Raw genomic sequence first — 25,674 nt, 5'->3', positions numbered from 1 at the left:
CCCCTAACTCAGAAACACACACTACCGACCTCTCCAAGCTGACTGAGGATTCAGGGTATACTGGGGTTGCACCTGTTGATTCAAAGAAAAAGTGTTTTTTTTCCCCTCATTATTTCCTGATTTTAGTGACATTACTGGCATGTGTCTAAACACAAGGTTAACAGTAGGGAATAGATTATCACACACTGATACTGTTTATTAGTCACTCACCTGAGCAGGAGTGTTGATTCTCTTGACTGACGCTACCTGTCAGAGGCTGCTCTGCTGCTGGAGTGTCATCATCCTAAACAGACACAAATGCCACAAGATTTCATTAAAAAACACAAACAAAAAAACGTTATTATTGAGTGAGAATGACTGTTCCTGTATGAATGACCTCACCGGTGTTATGGGCTGTGACGGTGGATCAGTCGGATCTTTGTTTGAAACCTTTCCAGACAGGGCAGCACCTGCTGAGTCACTGCACATCTTTCCTTCAATCTCACTGAGTAAATACATCACAGTCAGCACAACATGATCGCAATCATTTAAATTCTCCTCATTCTTACCTCTTTAGCAGCACTGCAAAGCTGTAGCTACAGTGAAATTACTCCTTTTTTATAAATGGCAGCGCCAGCTATTTTAAAACCCTTTGATTTTAAGTTGGAAATACAGTAGTTAAATTCACAGTTTATCGTTAGACAACGAGCGTTACTTCATTGTCAGGCAACACTAGGAGCTCCCAAACAGCTTTAAGTGTGTTTTCACTGCTGTCTGGCTGGAGTGGGACATCTTCAACATCCTCAAATATTATGAAGATCGTCCGCAATGTGGATGTAGAAATACCCATGTAAAAATCAGTGTAATATTATACATACTTCTCAGATATTTCTAGCTGGTTTTCTAGAGGCTGGAGGGATGTGCCTGCTGTGTCATTCTCAGAGGCTGGGTCTGTAGTTGCAGGTTGAACCTCAGAGACTTGAGACTGTGGTGGTATATTTGCAGTCTTTAGATGATCCAGAAGAGAGTCCTGAACAGGGGGTATACCAAGAAAACATTGCAGAGATCAAAATCCAGTGGAACAAACAAGGGAGCATGAATGCTAAGGAAGATCTTTGTAAAACAGAATCCCAAAGCTTAAATGATTATTCGTAATGATGGCTAATTTACTGGGCTGATCTACAGAATTAAATTAAATTAGATGTTTTTTTTTACGATTGCTGTGCCACACATAAGACGAGTTAACTTATAGAGCAAATTAACAGCAAATGGTGAAAAAACAGAGGTATTTTACTCTTGCAACAGCAGTAGAAAACAAAGTTTTCTTAGTTTTTAGTAACTTTCTAAGTTTACCACAAATAGATCTTAATTGAATCGAGTCCTCATCAGCTCTGTCGCTCTCTTTGTATTTTGTCTCTCAGGTTAAATACCTTTTGGACAGCTTTTTATTGCTTGTTAACATAAGTGCAATAAAACTTAATATGCTGTTGTGAACTTTACCATTGTTTTCTCAACAATTTCTTCTTGTGTGCTACACTCCTTATACGATACAGTGCACACACAAAACTAGAAACCGGGTAAGAAGAAACTATCATGACTGCAAATTAAAGGAAACTGCAAGAGTTTTAAAAATGATTTTAGTCATAAATATGAATTTAGCATTTCATATTCTTTTCATTTGTCCCTTTAAAAAAAATAAAGTTAAGGGATGATGTTAAATCAAGTCTAATGTTGCCTCTTCTTTACAGTGAGAAAGGTTATTAATTTAATAATAGTACTGGAACTTCTTTTCAGTAGATACCCAAAGCTGAGGTGTCTGTATCAACATCAGGCCTGAGAAAGTTGGATCACTGCACCTCAATTTGGGAAACATTTCATCAAAGCCAATAAACGAAACCAATAATTTACAATAGAGGAATATAGTACATTAGGACTGTGCGACATGGCAAAATATATCAAGTGATGATATTAAAATGTCTATTGTTCCTTTAGATGACGCTTTGCAATAGTCACCCCGGCACCACAGGAAGGACCAGCCAAAAAACATCCGGGTTCTCATTCCTAAACGAGGGGCTAGAGCCATCAGGTGCTCAAAATAAATCTCAGAAGAAGAACAGTGACCATTACAACTTATATTTGTAAATATATAGAAAATATATAGAAGCTCTTATATGACTGCGTGGGGTCATTTAGTGTGTGTTGCTACAGGTTAACATAAGGCTGATATTGATATGTTAAAAAGTACTTTTGATTTGGTTATTATATAAAATATTCACTGAATTTACAGAAAATGCACTATACTGTGATTTATATCATTATCAGGATAACAGATGACTTATATCAGGATATGAGACATGTGTACATGCATGTTTCTTCTTTGGGCAAATACAGAATGTTGCAGAGACCTACCAAAGGTCTTACCCTGAAAAGAAAACAGTAATTATATTATTTGCAGGTTCTTTATTTTTCCTGCCTGCCAGATGAAACATATTATTAAAAGGCTCACCTGCTGGCTTTGGGATGACTGCTGAGGTTTCTGTGGCTGGCTCTGCATGGGCAGAGGGGGCGGGGTAGGGACAGAGGGGGCTGGAGTTAGATTTTGAGACTGGGATGTGGCTGGTTTTCTTTTCAAGCTTTTGTCTTGTCCTTGTTCTTTCTTAAAACTGTTGACAGCCTGTGGTGGGAGAAAAATGGATGGAGAGCAAAGTGAATGCTGAATACTGAATCTTCTGGTGTGATGTTACAGATCAACAATACAACATTAACTGTACCTTGAAAAAGAAAGCATTATTACAAACATTTAATCTATAATATATAATTATTATCACTCTGTCAATTCACCTGTCTGAGAAATTTATTGGCTATCAAGGTGTCAGGAGAGACTTCTAATTGTTCGCAGGTGGGACAGATATGGTACTCTGATTCCAACAAGGCAGTGCGAATACCTGAGTGAGAGAAAAGGAGATTAAAGAGCAACCAGAGCACTGTTTATTTGTACAATAATGTGACACAGTCCTACAGTTTGAAGCAGTGCCGTGCTTTCACTGTCGAGAGTACAGACTGTACATGCACTTGTGTTTCTGCTGCTTTTGGTAGGCAAAATTTGCACATTTTTGCTGAATCTGTGATACACTTAAACATTTCTACAATTTTGTACTTTGTGTAATTAAATTTTTGAGTTAGTAAGAACTGGATATATAGATATATTAGGTTCAGGTGATTAGATGTTTAAACTATTAATTTATCTTATGTGTGTGTAGCAGACACTCACATTCATCACAGTAGCTGTTTCCACAGCAGGGTATGACCACGGCATCAGCCAGCAGTTCATTACAGAGCAGACAGAGGAGCTCGCCAGGTATGGGATCATCCTGGTCTTCAGACTCGGGCTCCTGTGCAAGGAAGGGAGGTTTCTCCTTCTTGCCAATAGCATATGCCTCTCTATGGACAGAAAAAAGTACATGCACATTTACTTTTGTGTCCAACCCACTGTCATTATTGCACTTTTCTGTTGCGCTGTCTTATGTTTGTATCGTTCTGTTCTGTCTGGTGTTGCACTGTCTTTGTTTTGGGTTTTTTTTGCAATTCCTGCAATTTTTTTTCACACTTGCACTTTATGTAGTCCTGTGTTGATTGTCTTTTATATGTAGCACCATTGTCTTGGAGGAATGTTGTCTCGCTTCAATGTGTACTGTACCGCTGCACATGGTTGAAATGACAATAAAGCCTCTTGACTTTTATTTATTAACAGGATGCTTTTAACTAGATTTACTTCAACTGGGTTCCTTTAAGAGAAGGCTGTTAATTTGACATTTGACTTAAAAATGGCTACTAATAAGCCAAAAGTATAGAGCATGGACTGAAAAGGAGGATATCTATCTATCTATCTATCTATATAAAATACAGCTCTCTTTCAAATAACGACTCGTTACAACAGTGGTATGCAGAAGAGCATCTCTGAATGCACAACATATCCAACCTACCTGCCACTCCTGTCAGCTGAGAACATGAAACTGAGACCAAAGTTCACACAAGCTAACCCAAATTATAAAATGGAAGGCTGGAAAAATGTTCTTAATGTGTTTTTCTAAGTTTAGGTCTGCATCCATCACTACACCCAAATTTCTCGCCTGGTTTGTGGTTTTTAGGTGTATAGATTGAAGTTCTCTGGTGACCTGTAATCGTTTTTCTTTGGCGCCAAAGACTATTACTTCAGTTTTGTTTTTGTTTAGTTGGAGAAAATTGTGGCACAACCAGTCATTAATTTCCTCAATGCATTTACCAAGAGCCTGTACAGGGCCTCGGTCTCCTGGTGACATTGTGGTATATATTTGTGTGTCATCTGCATAGCTGTGGTAGTTTATTTTGTTGTTCTTTATAATCTGTGCAAGTGGGAGCATGTAAATGTTAAACAGAGGGGGTCCCAAGATGGAACCGTGGGGAACTCCACATGTGATACTTGTCTGCTCGGATGTGAAGTTACCTATTGATACAAAGTATTTCCTGTTTTCTAAGTATGTTTTGAACCAGTTTAGTACAGTTCCTGAAAGACCTGCCCAGTTCTCCAGTCGTTTGAGTAATATGTTGTGGTCAACTGTATCAAATGCTGCACTGAGATCCAGTAAAACTAGGACTGACATTTTTCCACTGTCTGTATTCAGACATATGTCATTAAACACTTTGGTCAGAGCGGTTTCAGTGCTGTGGTTCTGTCTAAAACCTGACTGGAAGGCATCATAGCAGTTATCCTGTTTTAAGAAGTAATTGAGCTGTTGAGAAACTGCTTTTTCAATGATCTTACTTAAAAATGGGAGATTTGAGATCGGCCTGTAGTTTTTCATTTGTGTCTTGTCAAGATTGTCCTTTTTCAGTATAGGTTTGATTACAGCAGTTTTTAGTGGTTCTGGAAACACACCTGATAATAAAGAAAAGTTGACAATCTGTAATAGGTCTGACTCTAAAGTCTTTGAGACCTTTTTGAAAAAACTTGTTGGCAGGACATCTAAACAGCAGGAGGAGGAGTTCAGTTGACCTAAGATGTCCTCCAGGTCTTTGCTGTTAATCGGGTGAAACTGTTTGATGGTGTTTAAACAGTTTTTCGGTGGACACAGTACATATCCTGGATCTGCTGTTGATGTACCAACTGCTTGTCTAATCTTTTGGATTTTGTCTGTGAAGAATTTGGCAAAGTCATTGCAGGCCATGGTTGAATGAAGTTCAGCTGCCACTGGCACAGGAGGGTTTGTTAGCCTGTCAACTGTAGAAAATAAGACCCGAGCATTATGGCTGTTTTTAGTGATGATGTCAGAGAAGTAGGACCTTCTTGCACTCCTCAGTTGTAAATAAAATGGAAGGCTGGAAAAATGTTCCCTGTTCTGATGAGTCTTGATTTCTGCAGCAATATTTGAATGACAGGGTCAGACCTTAAACTTAACAGCTTGAAAGCTGCCTTGTATAAACAGTTCAGGGTGGTGGTGTAATGCTGTGGGGGATATTTTCTTGGCACACTTTGGGCCACTTAGTATTAAGTGAGCTTTGTTTAAGTATAGTTGCTTTGTTCCATATTATTGCTGACCATGTCTGTCATGACCACAGTGAACCCATTTTTTGATGGCTTCTTCCAGTAGGATAATCCACCTTGCCACAAAGCTCAAATGAGCTTAAACAGTTTTCTTAGCCATGACAATGAGCTCACACAATCCAGTAAAACACCTCTGGCATGTGGTCAAACAGCAGATTCACATCATGGAAGTGCAGTCGACTGATCTGCAACCTAATGTGATGCTGTCATGTCAACGTGGACAAATCTCTGAGGAATGTTTCCAGTACCTGGTTCAATCTATGCCACGGATAATAAATGCATTTCTGAAGGCAAACTCTAAGAAAAGTGTAAATAAATGTATTTCCTAACGGTCAAACAAAAGAAACATTAATAAACACACACAGTAACACTTTAATTAACACTCACGCATCTATGGCAGGGATTGCATAGCGCCCACAGTTGGTCAGCTTGGCGCCTTTAATGTTGGGATCATCCACTTCGACCATGAAGGAACGTGGGATGCCTGTGCTCTTCTTTATCCTCACAGGTGCCTCAGAGTTTTTATCCTGCTGTCAAAGACAGAAACATCTACATTTAAAGGCACACATTCCAGCTTTATATTTAAAAATAATAATTTCTTGTCTGGTAGACCATCTTTGCATGATTGATATGTTAAATAAATCCTCAGCTATGAATCCTCTAGCTGAAACAAGATACTCTGATTGCCTCATCCTTGCAAACTGAAGGTTTGAAAAGCAGATGGGTGAAGCTTTTGTGCTCACAGCCAGAGGTATCTCAGTGAGATGACCATATTAGGATAACTCGCTGACGTAATATGGAGCCAATAGAAAAAGAAACTGCACATGTGCTTATCTCATTATCTGGAACCTTGGCCGTTTTTAATATGTTGGCTAAATAATAAATATAACAGAAATCCAGGAAAAGCATTACAGATATCTGAAGTACACGTGAATACGCAAACACTATCAGCACTCAAAGAAATTATACATTTCTACATTCTTTACTCACCCAGGTTTATTTTTCAATTCACGATTTGTACAAGTAGCTAAGTCACTTAACAGATACATTATGGCCTTACCCCGCTGGAAGGACAGTTCCTGATGTGGTGTCCTGGATTTCCACAGCGATAACAGGTGTAATTCGCAGAAAGGACATTGCTGGGTTTTGTGTTTAAACTGGAGAATAATAGGAAGAGCCGAGTGAGAATGTGTAATGTAAAAAAGGACATCAACCAATAAAGAAGGAAGACGTAAAGAGAGATATGAGAACATGAGAGGAGTTTAAGAGATGGAAACTCGACAGTGTGAGGATACATGACTCACTTCATGGGGTCATAGATGGACTGATTTATCATAACTTTGATCTTATCCTCCTCTGATGCATCCACATCAACCAGGTTAGCCATCTGCATCTAAATGCATGATGTGCAGCATACACAAAGACGTCGTTTGAGGATCAGTGTTCAGCTTGGACTGAAGCATGTAAACCAAGATAAACGTGCATAACAGAAATAGAAAATAGCATTACCTTGGAGAAAAAGGACAGGGCTCTTGTCGAACTGTGATCATCCATCTGTTAGAATTAAACACAAAAAAGTTTCATAAAAGTAATCATGACGGCCGCCCCCGGTTACCCAGCTTGTGGAAAAACATTAAAATTGTTTATCCAAAAATGTCTGAAAATAAAGTTTGAGGTTTGACATACAAGCATACACAAAACAAGACATTTGAGCTACAAACCTTTACCCCAAACTGGGCTAAACCACAATTCAAAGTTTTAGTTGTTACTTTCAGTTTGTTTTACGAAATCACAAGTGTCATTTAAATGAACATAAAATTTGCATCAGCATCCATCTGTGATTTTCAGTGTGACTGATCACTGTCCACACAGCTCACACTGCATTTCTCCAAACTCTTGAATTTAAAATGTAAAGAAAACTTTACAAAGCATCCTGGGAATGTACACTTGTCCAGCCAGCGTTTTTCTGTCTAAGCATCTATTTATGTTATCCTCCTCTACTGTGCTGGAACAGAGGAGCAAAGAAAGAAATCCAAACTGTGTGTGTGATAGAGGCCGTGAATTGTTGGACAGGAAAAACCTGTTTAACAGGTTCTGGTTTAGTAGCCTTTAAATGGAAACACTGTAGAAACGCGCATGCAGAAACACGCATGGCCCCAAGAGGATTAATCCTGTGAGCTTTACCAGCTTGAAACGGAGACTTTTTGCTAAGACCAGAATGTCTCTGTTGGACTGTTGTGAAAGTTTTTTTTGCAGCTTTCAGAGCTGTAACTGCTTTAATGAATCTTTAGCCTCATGTAGATCAGTAGTTTGATTTGTACAAATATTTGGCTGATAGGCCAGAAAGCATGCCAAATAGGTATATTAAACTAAGATAAAGATAAAACATCCCTGAAGTGAGCCTTTAGCTGAAGCTCCTACTATAAAGAGAAATTAAATACACCAGCATGGGAGTATACTCATTACTTCAAAAAGATATGCAACATTTCCCCCCCCCAAAAAAGGCACATACAGTACACATATGACTCAATGTTCAACATTATGAAGGTCAAAAGATGGTACTCTGAAACATCCGTTTCGCTCTGATATCATCATTTAAGCACGTCAGCTGTAATAATTTATACCCAAGTTATGTTATACAGGAGCTGCTGATGTGAAGGGGGGGGGGGGGGGGGGGTAGCTCAGTAGGTAGAGTGGTGGCCCCATGATCGGAAGGTCGGGGGTTCGACTCAACTGAACGGCTACTGTAGAATAAGGAGGGGATGTTTTTCTCATTATCATTTAATATTTTAATATGTCATTAGTATTTCATTAGAAGTATATAACCAGCTTTGCATTAAGCATAAATTGAAGTTTTTGATCTTATATTATTCTTTGCATTACAGTGATGGTGATAACTTTAATTTGATCTTTCTTACAGGTACCAGAATAATAACATGATTTTCCATTGCAGATGTAACCATGATCATTCCATACACATTGCAGTTTGTTGCTCATTCTAGAGTTGTGCTCAAGGTAATTAAAGGTTAAAAGCTACAGCCAGCGCGAGTCTGGCTGATCTATGGAGGGCAAAGGCTTTGAGCTTGGAAGGCCGCACGCGCTTACACAGCACTTATAAGATGTCATTCTTGGTGATTTTGTGCTTAGTCATGTTTTAATATGTTTTAAGTAGAAGTAGCTGATCCAGCAATATTCATTTAATATTATATACTTGATTTAGAGCAATACACACTGATGGTCTTAATAAATGAAAGAGTCCTTGTAGTTGCCATGTTGTGTCTCAGCAGGGTACAGACGGTTCCAGGAGAAGGGGGGCAGTTAGCGTCTGCCCTCGGGAAGGAGACAATGTTATTCTTTGTGTTAAATAAAATTGTCAACATTGATTGTATTACACCTGTCACTACGCATGAGGGGGCGTTCTAATACCCTGATTTCATAAAACTATGGAAATGTGTTTTTTGAGATGAGATCTGAGACTGTCTGCATACAGTGTCCATCTCCCACGTGTGTGATCATTAAATCATCGTTTGACTCAACCCGACCGGACCAGTGTTGTTATTGTGGGTTTTTCCTCTGGTGTCCATCTCCAATATTTTTGAACCATAACATTTTGGGGGCTCGTCCTGTGGTATTGGGGTGGACGTGCGAGGTGTGGACGGTCTGAGGTTGTCGAGCGGACAGGCACGGACCAGGGATCTGATGTGAGTGAGCTCCGCGGGTGCTTCTAAAGGTAAGGCACTGCCTGTTGAGTTGATTCCCAAATTGTGCCAAATTGGGCTGCATTAAATTAAAAGCCTGCTCACTGACGTTGCTGGTGGGTGTCTGTTTTGATTTTGATGAGAATCACCGGGTGTTATGCAGTTAAAGTTGTTTAAGAGTATTTAATGAAGTTGAAGAAATATGAAAGTAATAATGTTGGGTTTGAGTCCCTGGATATTGAGCTGAAGGCTCAGGTAGTTTGGTAGGGAAATTAGGACAGAAACTGTTCCAGAAGTAACAGATACTGTTTAATAGTTTTACAAATTAGGACAGAAACTGTTCCCAGAAGTAACAGAGACTGTTTAATTGGTCGTAAAAAAGTTATCTTTCTTCGGTAGGACCCGTTATGGTAAAATTTTTCAAAATCGGTTAGGTTAAAATTATTATAGGACGGCAGCCCAGAAGTCTGCTAAGAAGCACATAGCCCGGGGGTTACGCCCCCTCCTGGCCGTGGACGCGCGGTCTTGACCTGTCGGCGAACAGGGGTAGTTCAGTTTTGGTTTAACTGTGGGGTACAGGGCATCCCGAAATAAGCTAGGAGTTACCGAGACTCCTCATCGTTTGAAACGGTGTCATGTGCTTGTTTGGACAAAGTTAAATTGAGTTAGGGATTTTAGAAGTTAGGTCAGAAACTGTTCCCAGAAGTAACAGATACTGTTTGATTGATTACAAAAAAGTGAAGCTTTCTTCGGTTGGACCCGTTAATTTAAATTTGTCGAAATTTGTTAGGTGCTGAATTTGTCATGTCTGTCAGTGGTTGTAATTATAAGACGTCTTTTGTGAATAGAGTTTTGTCTGAGCTTTGTGTGACCCTGTGTGTGATGAGAGCGCAGCTGCAGCGCTGAGAGCTATTTTTAGACGGTGTGAACATGCAAATGAGCGTGTGGCTGGGAGGAGAACAGAGCTTTTCACTTCCTGCCCAGAGTGTGTGAGCCTTAGAAGCAGAAGGCCTTTTATTGCTGAAAGCCTGTAAAGAAGCTGCTGGTTTTGATGTTATAACAATGTAAATAGTTTCTGATTTAAAAAGAGTGGTTTAAATAATTTTCAGACACACCTTGCAAATGTGCTTATAATGAGTTGGCACTCGGCCTTTGAAGGTCAGAAGCTTCGTTCGGCGTGACTGTCCGGATTGATAAAGTGTAGTAAATGCTTTGAGTGCAGAGGGTTAAACGCAAACAAGCTTACAAACACATAGGCTATGATCAGAATAGGTCCCTAGAAGGCTTTTGAATGTTTTAAACCAAGTGGGAATCACTAGAACGTTATTTGTTAATCACAGTTGATTTATGTAATGTAAAAAAATCATTTAAGACTGAGTAACTTCAGTTTTTGAGGAGCATAAGAGAGTGTTCCTAGGTCAGAGTAAGCTGCTGTAAGTCAATTGAAAATAATTTAATTAAATCTTAAATATTTTATACTGATAACACAACTGATTTTAAGTCATATCTTTAAATAAGTAAAGTTCATGAAGTTTTCTGAGCTGCCATGACACAGAGAAAGTGGAGTGTTTCACCCTGAAAGGATGAAATGATGCTCTGCCTTTGTTGTCAAGTTCAAACATAGGCCTTAAATAAATATGAGCCACTAATAAGCGTGACATAATTAATAATCTCAAACAATAAAGCACATTGGGTGAGTGACCCAGATAACAATAATTTATGAGCACGCAATAAAGTGGACCTGTTAGAACCCCTTTGACATTTGTCCCTTCAACAATAAATGATTATATTGTGTCCCATGCACTAAACAGTCCCATTTAATACTGTTAAATCGTTGTTTAAATAGAATAAGCAAACATGCCTGTGCTTTATTTTGCAACCTGTAACATACAAATAGCAGAGGAACAGGGTCAATTGGAGGTGACCTGTAAATGTCACATAGTGACTGAGGAAGGTGTTTCACCTTATGAGATGACAGTGTGGTCCGTGATTGAGCTGCATGAGCTAAATGCCTATATACAACGTTGCCTATTTTTATTTCAAGGCTTAAAGGAGATGACTGAGCATGAAAATGATCCAAATTGGGAGCCCACGGAGGCCGCCCACTTTGCTCAGGCTATGATAGAGTCGGTACTAGACGGTTTTGATTTTGATATGCTTGCTTGGGAAATAATATAATTATCTGTGGAGATGTCTCCAAGCGATTAGTAGATTTAAAGGAGACAAATGTGTGCTTGAGAGTGCGTGGTTGAAATTGTGTGTGTGGGTGTGTGTTTGAAAGGCTTTGAAACATAGATTTGATTTGAATAAAGCTAATCACAGTATTATGGTTTGGCATTGAAGTAGAGCGAGCTATACAGCTAATTATTGAGGAGTTTGGAATTAATTGGTCCACTGCTCCCTCGCTCGGTAAACAAGACAGTGAATTTGTTAGTTTGTGAGCAAACATGATATTGCTTTGGAGCAATTTTCTGTGAAAAATTTAAGGCTGTGTGAATGCATTTGAGCTGTGTTATTGTTTTGTGCCCCAAAGTTAACATGTAGTGTGTATGAGTTTATAACATTTATGTTACAGAGTGAAAAGTAGTTATTAAAAGTGAATAATGAAAGAGGCTTGGTTAAGTCTTGACACACTGCGTTGGCTGTGTGTCTTACCAAGCAGATCACAAGGAGACAGTGACCCTGGGAGGAGCGAAAGTATTTCTGAAAGCTAACAGGCAGACATTGCGGAGTGATCCAGAAGGAGGAGCCGTAAAACGTCACAAAAAAGGGAGGTAAGCTTGTGTTTTAGGATAATGGCTGACGGCCCGAACATGACACCTACTGGGCACAGAGGCTATAAGTCTCTAAAGGAGCAGCAGCAACAATTAAAAAAAGCTATTCGTTTAGCTTCCCCTGGATCAACAAGGTTAGCTGAGAAGGAAGGCAAAGCAATGGAAGCTGAGCTAAACAAGCTTATTGCTTCCCAACAGAGAGGGCTGGATGACAAAATAGCCCTAAGTCTTGTCCTCAAAATAGAAGCAGAGAGATGTGAGCAGCAATTGCAACAACTGCAAGCCGAGGCAGAGAAACGTTCAATTAACTGGAAGATTAAACAACAAATCAAGAAACTACAGCAAACTCATGCAAAGTGTTGCAAGTGGATGTTCTTGTGGAACGGAGCATCTTCCTGGATGGAGGAGGATGACACACCTGAAACAGAAGATATGGAAAGCATAATGGAGGCTTTGAAACAACTGAAAGACCAAAATAAGAAGCTGGAAAACCAAATGAAGAACTGGATTCCAAAACCAGGAGATGCTAACAAGTATCACACAGCAGAGATTCTTCCTTGGGCCACGTTAACATCTAATGCCGTAGGACGACAATATGTCATGCCTGTAATGACCCTCAGAGGAGGACAAGTTCAAGGCCCTGATGGACAGACGGCAGTGGTTGTGGGAGGAGTAGCTGATGTTGAATACACCAGAGCACCACGGGTGTTTCATAATGAAGGGCCTATGACAGTTAAATGTCAGTCCCTGAATGGGGAAGGGAAAGTGATAACATCAGCCGCAGAGGAAGGCTTGCCTTTGCCTTCTTGTTCACATGAAGGAGGAGACAGGCCAAAAGCCGAAGCATCAAGAGAAAGCCTGCCAGACCAGACTGGAGAAGCGGATTGGACCCCAACAAACGAGGAAATGATTTCACCGGTGGAAAGGATGGCACAACCGGCTTTCATCGGACTGCCAACACCAGCAAGAGAAGAGCAGGCCCAAACCAGGTCAAAACACTCCAAAGCAATAGCCAAGTCAGACACATGGGCAGGAGAAGTATTCGGACGAATGCTGGAAGCCCCGCAAGGGCTATTGGAAGTATTAAATACACTGAAGATCGTAAAGGACAAAATGACCAAAAGCATGGCAGAAGAGGAGAGCGACAAAGATTCATCTACCACAGAGGAGGAAGAAGATGATGAAGATAACGACAGAGGAGGAGTCGCGTCAGAGCCAAGTATAGCCAGGAATCTTAGGTCAAGACAGGTGAAAAAAGAGCAGGGACAGAGAAGGCCTATTTTTAAGAGTTCAAAAGGCAAGGGAAAATTGGGACAGTGTAAAACTGTGACCAAAGCAGAAAAAGCTGCGGGTACTCATTATAATTTGCCTTTAGTGGCTGGTGCAAAAAATGAACCAGTGTACCGCGCATACAAAGTAAGAGATTTGGAGGCATTGGTTAAACAGCTTCCACCTATAACTGGGGGAGGAGCAAGGTGGTTGCGTGAATTAGGCAGACTAACAGAAGGAGAGGAGCTTGCGATTGGCGATTTTCGCGCCATTTCTGCGCGGTGTATGCTCGGTGGTGGGCTAGCAGATGTAGAGGCTATAGCTCGCACAACTCGCCATGCAAATGATTTGCCTTATCATGAAGTGCAATGTGCTTTGTCTGACGCAGTCCGTGAAAAGTACCCAACCCCTAATACAGGAGCCATACCTAAAATAATTTGGGACCCCCAAAACACACCTAGAGAGTTTTTAGAAAAAGCCAGAGATCAGTGGTTGTTAGAAACAGGTACCCATCCGGGTAGAGAAGGTGAACATCGGGCATGGTTTCGCTCAGCGGTGCTGGCAGGGCTGCCAAACCAGGTCACAGAAGATCTACAGAAAAACCCAGATTTTGCCGTAGCAGATTCGGTGCAGTGGGAAAGACACGTCTCACATCGTTTGCAGCTGGAGCAGGACAGGGCGAACAAGCAGAAAAAAGAGTTGGAGGAGGCACAAGCGTCTCTGCTCAAACTACAGTTGGTGGAGGCCAGAAACAAAGCCAGCGAAAAGAAAAAAGAGGAAAAAGAAAAAACAGAAAAAATTATGATAGTTGCGACCCAGCCTGGTCCTGGGCCTGAATGGCCAGATAGTGGCCCGGGTCCCTGCACTAATGACGGATGGCCCGCCAATGCACCAAGGCAGAACCAACCCACAGGGAATTGGGGAACCGGTGGATCGTACAGAGGGCGTGGTGGCTCAGCGGGGGGAGTACAAAGAGCTCGTGACACGGGGAATCTCAGCAGTGTGCCTTGGAATGTCTGTTGGAGGTGTGGAGCAGAGGGTCATTGGAGCAGAGATTGCCCAGAACGTCGTCAGAACAATCAAAGAAGAGGCTACCAATCCCAGGCACGTGGAGTTCCGAGAGCAAGAGGTGGCTCTAGGGGAGCATATCAGGCCCCAAACCCGAGTGCAGCACCAGCCGCGCAGTATCCAGTGGCTGACTGGAGGGAGGACCAGTACTGAAGGGACCCGGAGGGACCAAACAGTATGGGGATGGCAGATCCCATGCTGTTAATGACTATAGAAGGGACAGAATTGCCCTTCTTAGTAGACACTGGAGCAACATATTCAACCTTGAGAGCAGCACCAGACAGTGCAACGTTGTCCTGCCACACAGTGAACGTGGTGGGTTTTTCCGGGATCCCGACAACTCTGCCAGTGACTGACCCAGCTTTGACAAAGCTGGGCAAGCAGACTTTGAAACACAACTATGTGGTGTCATCGCAAGCGCCAGTAAATCTTATGGGCAGGGACCTGCTCGTGAAGTTGGGCGCCACAATCACATGTTCAGCAGATGGATTATCTGTGACTCTGCCAGGGGGCCAGCATTTTCCGTGCCTGGGAACAAGTTCAAAGACTCAATATCTGCTTCAAGACTGTGAAAGAGCAAAAGTCAACATCTACTGGGGGAGATTAGTGAAAGAGGATGTTCTGAGGCAATTTCAGCTGTGGAGACCCTGGATAATGAGCTTGGCAGTTTACTCCCCTCCGCGCGACCCTTACCACGTTACCCTGTTTTATGATAAAGAGAATGACGACACCTATCGTGAATTATTTCAATCTGATCTTGAAGGTCAGACGTGGAATGTGCAAACACATGACATCTACATCGGACCAGAAGGTGTAGCCGCGGCTGTGAAATTAACTGATGAACAACTGCCTTGGTACAATGTGGAAGAAAATTCAACCCCTCACATTACATTGGCGGTCCACCAAGGTCATGGTGCAGGTGATCTAGGTCCAATGGTCAGGCGAGCACTGGACGACACAGGGTGGCAAAGAACCCAAATTCCTAACTTATCTTATGCTCCAAATTGTAAAATCTATCGCATAACTTGTGCCTGTGAGGATACAGTGATCTTGGAACATAAAGAAATTTCAAAAACACATGGTGAGGAGTGTGTAGATCATCCTCACGCAGTTGCTGGACTGTCGAATCTGCCTGACAGTCTATGGTCAAAAGGGCCCACGGATGTTGGCCTAGCTAAGTGTCCTCCTGTCTTGTTCCAGCTCAAGTCACACACAACAATCAATAGACCACAGTATAAACACAAACCTGAAGCAGAGGCAGGAATTACAGAAACAATAGAAGGCCTGCTAAGGGCCGGGGTGTTAGAGCCCTCTCACTCACTGTGGAACACACCAATTCTACCAGTGGAGAAACATGGAACAGGAAAATACCGTATGGCACATGATTTGAGAGCCATTAATGAAATATTGCTCTCTACTACTGCACCGGTACCAAATCCGTACACAGCTTTATCAGCTATCACATGTGACCAAAAGTGGTTCACGTGCATTGACCTGGCAAATGCATTCTTTTGTCTTCCTCTGCATGAGTCACTCAGAGACATTTTTTCATTCACATACAGAGGCCAACAACTCAGATACACACGTTTGCCACAAGGCTTTGCACTTTCTCCAGGCATTTTCAATCAGGTGCTTAAAGAAGCCCTGTCGTCATGTAAGTTGCCTAATGATTGTACATTAATACAATATGTTGATGATCTTCTCATTGCAGCCCCGTCAGCAGCGGATTGTTCAGCGGCATCGTTCGTTGTGTTGAATAGGTTGGCGGAATGTGGCTTTAAAGTAAGTAAAGACAAGCTGCAGTTAGTTCGCCCTGAAGTGACCTTTTTGGGCCGGGTAATCGCACATAAATCAGTGGGTTTGATGAACACACACAGAGACCAAATTTTGACACACCCAAAACCGCGAACTGTGAGAGAAATGCTTTCTTTTCTTGGTTTAACAGGTTACAGCAGGCAGTTCATTCCGGATTATGCAGGCAAAACTGCCCCTTTAAGGGGCCTAATGAAGCAAGTTGGTGTTCGAAACTTTAAGGCTGAGTTGCCTTGGACGCCTGAAGCTGAAGCCGCATTTATTAGGGTAAAACAGGATTTGTCAAGGGCCTCAGATTTAGCCACACCCAATTATGATGAGCCATTCTATTTAGATGTTTCTGAGACAAACTCAATTATAAATGGAGTGTTGTTTCAGAAAAAAGGGGGGGGTAGAGAAGTGCTCATGTATGTTAGTGTAAAACTACATCCAACAGAAGCAAAGCATCCTACATGCACACAACATGCAGCAGGGGTTGCTAGAATTATCCAAAAAACAGCACATGTAGTGAGAGAACACCCACTAAAAATACTCACTACACATAGCATAGTGGCATACGTAAATTCACAAGCATTTTGTATGTCACCACGGGCACAACAGAGACTGAGCAAAGTCTTAGAGGCCCCAAATTTGACATTCACACATGAAGGAATTAACATGGCAGATTTAATGGGTGTAGGGGAACCACATGACTGCGCCAAAAGAGCACAGATCGAGGAAAAGATTAGAGAGGACCTGAAGGCCGAACCCATACCGGGAGCTGAGGACTGGTTCACCGATGGATGTTGCCACCGAGACGAAGGAGGACTGAAAGCAGGGTATGCGGTGGTCTGCAGAGTAGAAGGAGATTATCAGGTCAGAGAGTCAGGAAGGATTGAGGGAAAGCAGTCGGCCCAGAGAGCTGAAGTGATAGCCTTAGCTCGAGCTTTGAGACTAGCCAAGAACAGGAGAGTGAACATCTACACCGATTCGGCATATGCGTTTGGAGCAGCGCATGTGGAGCTGCCTCAGTGGAAAAGAGCAGGATTCAGAACAGCAACCAATGCACCTATCTCCCACAAACTTGAAATGGAGGAACTGGAAAAGGCCTTGGCTGACCCAGAGGAGGTGAGCATTATAAAATGCAAAGCTCACTCCCAAGGAACCAGTATGGTGGAAAAAGGAAACCAGAGAGCAGACGAAGCCGCAAAGGAGGCCGCAGGCTACAAAGGACAGAGACAAATGATACAGGTAACATCAGAAGAAGAGATACCTGTTGACCTGATTGAGGAAGTTAAACGGGCCCAGGAGGAGGCATCCCCAGAGGAAAAGGGGGTGTGGAAAAACAAAGGAGCCTGGCAGGATGGACATTTGTGGAGGGGGCCAGACGGGCGCCCCGTGCTGACAGCCAAAATGGCAGAACAGAAGGTGGATGAAGCCCACGGACTTGCCCACGTGGGGAGAGCCCAGATGGAAAGAAATTTGTGTCATTGGTGGCATCCTGAGCTGCGAGGAATGATAAGGGAGAAGGCCAGGATGTGCTTAATCTGTGGGGCACACAATCCTAAGCCAGCAGTAAAACCGGAAGTGGGTAAGTTTCGGCCCCCTGAGAGGCCGGGAGAGGAGATTGTTATTGATTTCACTGATATGATTGATTCCGGGCCGGGCGGTGTAAGATATTTGCTAGTGTGTGTTGACGCTTTGACCGGCTGGCCAGAGGCCTGGGCTACAAAAAAGGAGGATGCTAAGACTGTCATTAAGTGTTTAATCAATCATTATATTCCCCGTCATGGGTTCCCGAAAAGAATTAGATCAGATAATGGAACCCATTTTAAAAATCAAGATTTGGAAAAAGTAGAAAAAATGTTGGGCGTCCAGCATAAATTTGGAACGGTCTATCATCCTCAGTCTCAGGGGAAAGTAGAAAGAATGAATCTAAATTTGAAAAACAAATTGGCAAAAATCTGCGCGCAAACAGGGCTAAATTGGGTCGCAGCCCTGCCGGTTGCGTTGATGACCATAAGATGTTCTGTTAATCAATCCACAGGTTTTACACCATACGAGCTGCAAACCGGGAGACAGTTTCCGGCACCTTGGACGGTGGGCTCGGGTGAACGGGACAAAAAGGGGAACCGGTCCCACGCAGACTACTGGAACGAGCTAAAGGCGCTAGTGTCCAGTTTCACGAAACAGGCGGCTTGTAAGGGGCCCACAGGAGAAGGAGAGGTCCCGGACGCGAAAACAGTGTGGCTGAGAGTCATCAAACGAAAGTGGAAGGAGCCCCGCTGGACTGGTCCATATGAGGTATCGGCTCGGACGGCGACAGCGGTCCAACTGAAGGGGAAAGGCGACACCTGGTATCACTGGACGCAGTGCGCAGCTGCGCACGAGGGCTTGGTGAGGAAGGATCAATCTCAACTCGACGCAGGTGAAATTGAGCGGCACAATAATCCCTCACACCTGTGCAACGGACCGACCGGTAGTCTACCTGGAAGGTCGAAGAAAGAAGAGCAGCCAAGGAGGAGATCGCCGCGCCAACGAAAAGGAGCGGTACCACACTGAACACCTAAAACAAGAGAGAGGCTCTGATAAAGGGCTTTGAACTTTTTACTACACCATAACATTCACATACCACCATGCCATCACAACAATTAGACACTGGTGATGAAAGAAGAGTCTCAAAAGCCATCACAATGTTCAAAATTATTATGAGTTTGATGTTAACTATGTTGCTAATCATGGCTATTTGTTTTTTGATTTGTTTGTTGCAGACCGACCCTGGAAACCAGTCTGAGCACGGAGGCCATGCCAGTCCGGCGTTGTTTGATACACCAAGTACATCACACGTGGTCCATAGTGATTTAAGGTTGCGGGCAAGAGTGAAGCGCGAGGTCTCTGGTAAAAAGGATGAGTGTCTCAGCACATATGGTGGTTTAGAATTAGATTATGTGATTGGCTCTGAGCAAGGTACCGTCCCTACACACTGCTCCCTGGGCGCTGCATTGGTGGCTGCCCACTGCTTCACTGGGTGAATGGGTTAAATGCAGAGGAACTATTTCCCTATGGGGACTAACACATACACATTAAGAAGTGTTGTGGCTACAATTCTTTGTTAATGTAACACATTTTTGTAAACATCTAAAAAGTCCAAATTCACACTTACACCACTTACAATGTAATTTATAGCTAAAGCCGCCACTTAAACCTTAAAGTTAATGACACATTTAAAATGCAGCATGCAAGTTAAAAAGAAACACCTCCTGACTGAACTACATGATATTGTTAATGTGAATTTCAGGTGATGTCTTTTTGGTCTGCAGCTCTCTGTCTCTACAGCTTTGATTCCCAATACCAGTATTGTGCAAGCCGCCCAGCACGAGGAATCCAGTATAAAATGGGTGGAGTGGCCCTATAAGCTTGTTAAACGGCCAGTGATTCCATTGTCTTTTCTCTGTGTAGAAGTGTGTATTAGCGTCACTCTTCACAGTGAAGAAACACATACTCAGTACATAACACAGCTTGATATAAATAACTTTATTGGTAGAAAAAAAAACAAAAAAAAAAACAACAACACAAAATTAAAAAGTCTGTCCAAGTCAGTCCAACAGACTCAAAAGACTAAGAAGAGTGGCAGACACTTCTCCTACTGAGAAACCAAAGAGAGAAATCAGGTCAGTGCACACCAGTTAAGACTGCAGCAAGTGAAAGCTTGATTTTACCATCTTTAACTGAATTACACACAAGACCGCACTATAGTGTTTTAGAATGAAATACTTACAATGCACAGCTTGGTCCCTGAGGAATGAGCTTCTTTTGTTCTTGTTATAGATCAGAGACTAAGCCTTTTTAGCTGTTGCTTTAGCAGTCGATGGCATTTATTACTTAAAGGCGTGTAACATGACATGGCTATACAACTCTAAATCTGCATATTTCTTCACTTAAAGGGTGTCTTCTAATAACGCTGTCCATTACACCAAGGGAGTGATTTCAATTATGGTGGTTCTAAATGAATCACATTATAAATACTCAGTAAGAATTTGAAACTTTACAGCAGCCTGATAAATTAAAGTTATGCAGTATTTGCCCAGAATTGATAGAATTTAGACCATAAAAAGTGCAAAAGTGGCTTCTGGATGAGGCACAACTGGGCAGTGCCAGCATCATTAAACAGTTGGGTTTATCAGCTGTGAATAGCTGGCCTGCATGATAATGTTTGACCCACCCGCGCAGCTCCACCTCCCACAGACAGATACTGAACAATCTTCAACAATAGACGCTGACTGGTGACACAGCAGCTTGATAACATAACAGTTGAGAATATTTATTTAATAAAAGTGAGCACATACGACCTGTTTAATTGTAAACTTTTTTCTTTTTAAATGTTTTTTTTTAAAAACTTTTTTTAGTCAGTTATCTTCAAGCACTTAAATTGTTATACTGCGATTGTAAAATACATGATTCCCATCAGCTTTGATCCATTTAGTCTGCTTAATTAAAGAAAACGATGCATGTCACATGTATTCTATGTATTATTATTCTTTGTTATAAAATGCAGCATGCCATTTTTAAAAGACACAGCCTTAAAAAAAAAAAAAGTGCGTGTTTTGTGGAGCTGAAGGCAAAGTGCTGTGGGATGTGGTTTGGCTACATACTGCTCTGCTGGCTCCAAAGGCGTGGTGAAGCTGGACCTCTGATCGCTCACTGAAAAACAACAAAAAAACATTTTTAAACCTCCTCTACGACGGTGTGAGGCACAGATTTTTTTTCCCCTGACAGAAGTCAGTTGTCCATATCCAAACAGTCTTTGATGTGAATTAAAGAGCACTTTTAAAAGCTGCTTCAGTGAAAGTGATGGATAATGAAATCTACAACGGAGTGCTTTCTTTTGTTCAGAAAAGTGCAGACAAAGCAGGCAAATCAGGTTACAGCAGTGTGCATTAAACAAATCAAGAAGATATCTTCCTGCAGTGACCTTAAAATAAGATTTCTGTGTTTTTCCATACAGAGCATTACCTGCCGAGGTGCACAGCAGGGACAGTAGCACACAGACATAATTTTATATATCAAGAACAACAATCCTGAAAGCTGCCTACTTGATTTGCCTACTCACACTGCTGAAGCTCCACATTGGCCTAAAAACAAACAGAACAGGAATGCAGAGTTTGTCCCCTGTGATTACATTGGAAATACCCCAGGAAGGCAGTTCTTGATGTCCACTCAACGCAAAGGGCAATTTCTGAAATGCCAGCAAAGCACATGGGCACCTGTGAACAACTAGCAAAACTGAAAAGGCTGAATATTTTCTGTCTCTGAGAGACACATTGGGAGCGTTAACACACTCAGAAGAGTGCATCAGAAGAGCTAATACAAAGGTACATAGAGGCTGAAGTTCAGTTCTGGTGTTGTTTAGATCTGATGGAACAGAAAACAGTGAATCAAGTCAGAGCTTGAATGATTCATAGGTCAGCATTAAGGGGCTTACCAAAGCAAAACCACGCCTCTAAGAATGATCAAGGATGAGGACTGGACTGAAAATGAGTAAAAAAAAGCAGCCAATGTCCAAGGAAAAGCAGTGAAAGACTTTCAGAAAGCCTTGAATTATTGCTGAACACCACTTTAAATTAAATAAATAAATAAAAGTCTGGCTCCTGGGAAGTAAAATATACAGAAATGACAAGATTTGGGAAAGTGTTATATGAAATGAATAAGCGTCTTGAGGCAACTGTTGTGATATGGCGCTATATAAATAAAATCAAATTGAAATTTAATTGAAAGATGTCAACATTGACAATTATTTCATTTGAAAATATCCTCATATTGAATTAACAACAAAATGTTTACACAAAGTTTGAACTGGGACATTTTTTAAGTCTCTGGGAACTATTAACCTGCATTTGTACACGCAGCAATGAACCACATGCTCAACAATAGTTTTCTTGAGCACATGCAGTCAGTTCCACTCCCTCGTCTAGAGATTTTGCTAGATTACAAAAATCTTTTAATTACATTAATTACAGGTGGTGACAAAATCCTAAATTTTTTTGTACATCTTATGTTGAGAAATACTGTTGAGAACACTATTGGCCAAAGCATAGCACGCCTTTCATTACAGAATATTTTCTAAATTAGATACACTTGATATTTGTTTGGACAATGTTGAATAAAAACAAGGTATGAATGATCACTGCAGTCTGTTTTTATTTACATTTTAAAAAGTGTCCAAGCTCTTTTTAGAAACATAATTAAGAATGATTGTGATTTATTGTTGTTTTTTGTTCGTGTGTTATTGCTTTGAGGATAAACAAGTCCCCTCATGCAGGTGGAGAGCTCATTTTTTGCTTTTAATCTTGTTGGCAGTGTTACGCCACCAATTAGCCCTAATTCCTCTCACCAGTCTGTAGGGTGCTGACACGGCTAGTCACATGACCGCCAGTCTGTTCCAGCGAGGTCCTGCTTTCCAAGCATAAAACCCACAACACTGCTGGTTCTACTGCGTAAGCCTGACCAGTGATTTGGGTAACCACTGAGTTTGTCACCATGTAGTTTCCTCAGAGTATTTTCTCATGGTCATGTCATGCAAAATCCTCAAAACTGAAATGGCCTCTACCAGCAAACCAGTGCTTTTCATGAACCACAGCAAAAGCTTTACAGTCAATGACAAAATACAGCAAATTAAGATAATTTTTCTTATTAAAATTATGTTTTTTGGGGTCAAGGTAGACTCTTATTAGCTTAACTGAATCTTTAGCTAGTATCCACTGCTACCCCTGGCTCTTGATAAGTCCTCTTGCAGTGAAATCTCAAAACTGTAGGTAAAGCTTTGGATTCCAGGTTGTAGCTTGCTGAGGCAGGGTGGAGCCTTTGCTATGGCAGGGACTAATAACAGTGCAGGAAATCAGATGGCAACTCCAAAAATATAGACTCACTTGTTGTGGGTCTTGCTGCTCGAGCTGGGGATCCGTCTGACGATGACAGATGAACCTTTGGGGATCAGACTGTCACTGTCAGTGTACTCTGAGAGGGAGAGATGAAGATAGCGAGGCTTTAAGGGTAATGATTAGCTCACCAGAAAGAATCTTAACTGGAATCTTACAAAACGAAAGAAGATAAAGAGCATAAGATTAGGTCTCAACTTGACTGACAAGCCCAATAGGTAATAATGTAAAGTCTAATGTAAAGTGCTGGGATTGCAACAAAGATAGACTTATCCATTTGTGAAAAATGTCTGTCACAGCAGTCAGCTTCCCCAGGTGACATTTTGTCTGACCAAAACACCATAATCCAAAGATTTTCATTTATCATACTACCACCACACTACCACAAAAGATACCCTTTAAAAAAAAAAAACAAAGACAAACAAAACTAAACAAACTACCCATAATTCCAAACGCCTCCACCCACCAGGAGCAGGTGAACTGGAGAATACGGTCCTGGGTCAGTATCCCATACAAACTGGCTTGAGGTGTTGTGACAAAGACAAAGTCCACCCAAGACGTTGATATAAATTAAAAATAATTTATTAAACACATTTTAATTTTCTGTTCTTTTCCAGCATTGAGCCCTCATAACTTCATGAAAAGCTTCTGATTGCTTGATGACATGCTCTGTTACCTGAGCCACAGCCGCCCCACAATAGCCAAACATCCCAATGAACTTGTATCACCCTCATGTGCAATATTCACAACAAACCTGCTCCATTACACTTATTTGATCCACCCCCATCCTCTTACAAAGTTCATTACATATTTAATCTATTTTTTGGCCATGTTTACTTTTTTGTTCATGCCACAGTATATGACAGCAAATACTCTAATAGCTCATTCATGTGCATGTGCATCTGGGAGCTCTTAAGCATATGGTAATGAATAAAGAGGTGCTCCTGTTCCACCTTTGCTATTTTTAACTCAGGCTTCCCCTGAGACTTGCACATGCACTGACAGGGCTCACTCACCACCACCGTCAGGCCTCACGATTAAAAGCACGAGGCGTAAAAGCGGCAGGAATGTAGCCCATTCATTAGGCCCTTTTGTCCTAGCTTGACTTTTCTGGACCCCCCCTCCCTGCACTGTTTAACCTGAAAGAGGTGACGCAACGCTTACCTCTGTCTCCAAACAGCTGTGATAGCAGGACCACGCGCTTTCCGACAAAGTTGAAGACGTTGACTTCAGTTTAAACAAGCTCGTTATCAGTGCACACATGTTTTATTACCTTCTTTGGTCTGCGCGTTTGTGATCTGCAGGTCGCAGTCCCCGGCTCGGAGCTTCTCTCTGCCCATGATCTGCCTCTTCAGCTCATTCAGCGTGATGTGCACGCCATCAAAAACCACCGTGTCGTAGCTGAGTCTGGAGGAGAATTTATAATGAATGTGAGCCATGATGAGAAAAAAACCTCCCTCAGTCCAAAGTTGACTAAAATCCGACAGCTGACAGCTTTTCTGCGATGCCAGGAAACCTGCACTGTGCCAGTTGCTATGGGACTACAAAGTTAGCTAGCTGACGTTAGCAGCCGGTGCACCGAGCGATAGCGGTTCAGTGCTAACAGGCTGAAGCGTCAATTAACAAGTGCCTCACGAAAAGTGGCTTTTACGTGATGACATGACCCGACGTCTGCTCCGACAGCCACAGAAATTCAAATAAAAGCGCCTTCAGTCGGTTTCGAGTCTATTTTGAACTTTTATTCGCAATAACGTTGCTCTCGATCTCGAGGAGTTCGCTGACAGAAACCACCAGCTGTTTCCACCAGCAACGGCTCGTCAGCACAGGGCACGCTCCAGCTGATGGCGCGTTCACGTGACACCCCGCAACTTCCGAGCCTCCAACTTTACGCCAGCTCACTCAGCCGTGCGTGGTGATTATAGAGCTAACAAATCGCACATTTTCCTAACAATTTCAACGCATCCAAATAAAACGCTTCTAATTGCGCAATACCAAAGTGAGTATTGCGCAGATAGCAACGAGGGGAGGAATAGTGCAGCAAACTCTTCGTTTCGTCCGTTAAATCGTTAAGAAAGGCATTTTTTTTTTAAAAACGAAAAAAAAAACATCAAATCACTCTTTGCCGAATGTAGTTATTCTAACCAGTGCATATGTAATTTCACCAATGCCATGTTTTGTTGTTAAATAATTAAACATTTCTTTAATTATAATATTATCTGTAAAATCTTTGCCGTGAGATATCCTGGCACAATTCTTAGTGAGGACAGCGAGAATTTAAGCCTGCTACATCATGTCTAATCATAACTATGTTTTGTAGCTGATGAAGATTGGTTATACCATAACGTTGTAATTTAATAAAATAATAGTAGGCTAAGTGAGACAGTGTCTTGAGGTTAGAATTTAAGATTTGTCTTTTTAAAAAAAAAAACTTTAAAAAAAAAAACCGCTCCTATGAGCACTTGTCATTCATTTGGGTCTGTCGTGTCTTTCTCAACTAGTTTTGCCATCCAAAATATTTGATTTGATAACTTAAAATCTCGAGTTATTTTCTTAATTTCTAGTTATTTTTTCTGAAATTT

General features: G+C 41.7%; 1 protein-coding gene and 1 pseudogene across 2 annotated transcripts in view; one reads left to right on the top strand and one right to left on the bottom strand.

Moving 5' to 3' along the window:
- LOC309705702 overlaps window positions 1–25,006 on the bottom strand; it is a 32,995-nt pseudogene extending 7,989 nt beyond the window's left edge. Inside the window, exons 1-14 of the transcript XR_014280861.1 lie at window positions 24,369–25,006; window positions 23,087–23,174; window positions 20,813–20,861; window positions 7,070–7,114; window positions 6,865–6,953; window positions 6,621–6,717; window positions 5,948–6,090; window positions 3,251–3,420; window positions 2,821–2,924; window positions 2,486–2,653; window positions 858–1,009; window positions 382–484; window positions 211–283; window positions 30–72 (exon numbers count right to left, since the gene is read on the bottom strand). The product of XR_014280861.1 is annotated as an uncharacterized misc_RNA (transcript). The remainder of the gene's footprint in view (window positions 1–29; window positions 73–210; window positions 284–381; window positions 485–857; window positions 1,010–2,485; window positions 2,654–2,820; window positions 2,925–3,250; window positions 3,421–5,947; window positions 6,091–6,620; window positions 6,718–6,864; window positions 6,954–7,069; window positions 7,115–20,812; window positions 20,862–23,086; window positions 23,175–24,368) is intronic.
- Window positions 16,839–19,575, top strand: LOC309705595 (uncharacterized protein; the record flags this gene model as incomplete). The annotated part of the gene is made up of 4 exons (XM_082531509.1): window positions 16,839–17,751; window positions 18,208–18,710; window positions 18,932–19,127; window positions 19,481–19,575. 4 exons carry the CDS (start codon window positions 16,839–16,841, stop codon window positions 19,573–19,575), a joined length of 1,707 nt encoding a protein of 568 aa, XP_082387635.1.
- Window positions 25,007–25,674: the final 668 nt, after the last annotated feature.

This window comes from Aulonocara stuartgranti, assembly GCF_965226115.1.
Source record: "Aulonocara stuartgranti genome assembly, chromosome: 4".
NCBI classification, from domain to species: Eukaryota; Metazoa; Chordata; class Actinopteri; order Cichliformes; family Cichlidae; genus Aulonocara; species Aulonocara stuartgranti.
This window is presented reverse-complemented; position numbering and strand designations above follow the sequence as displayed.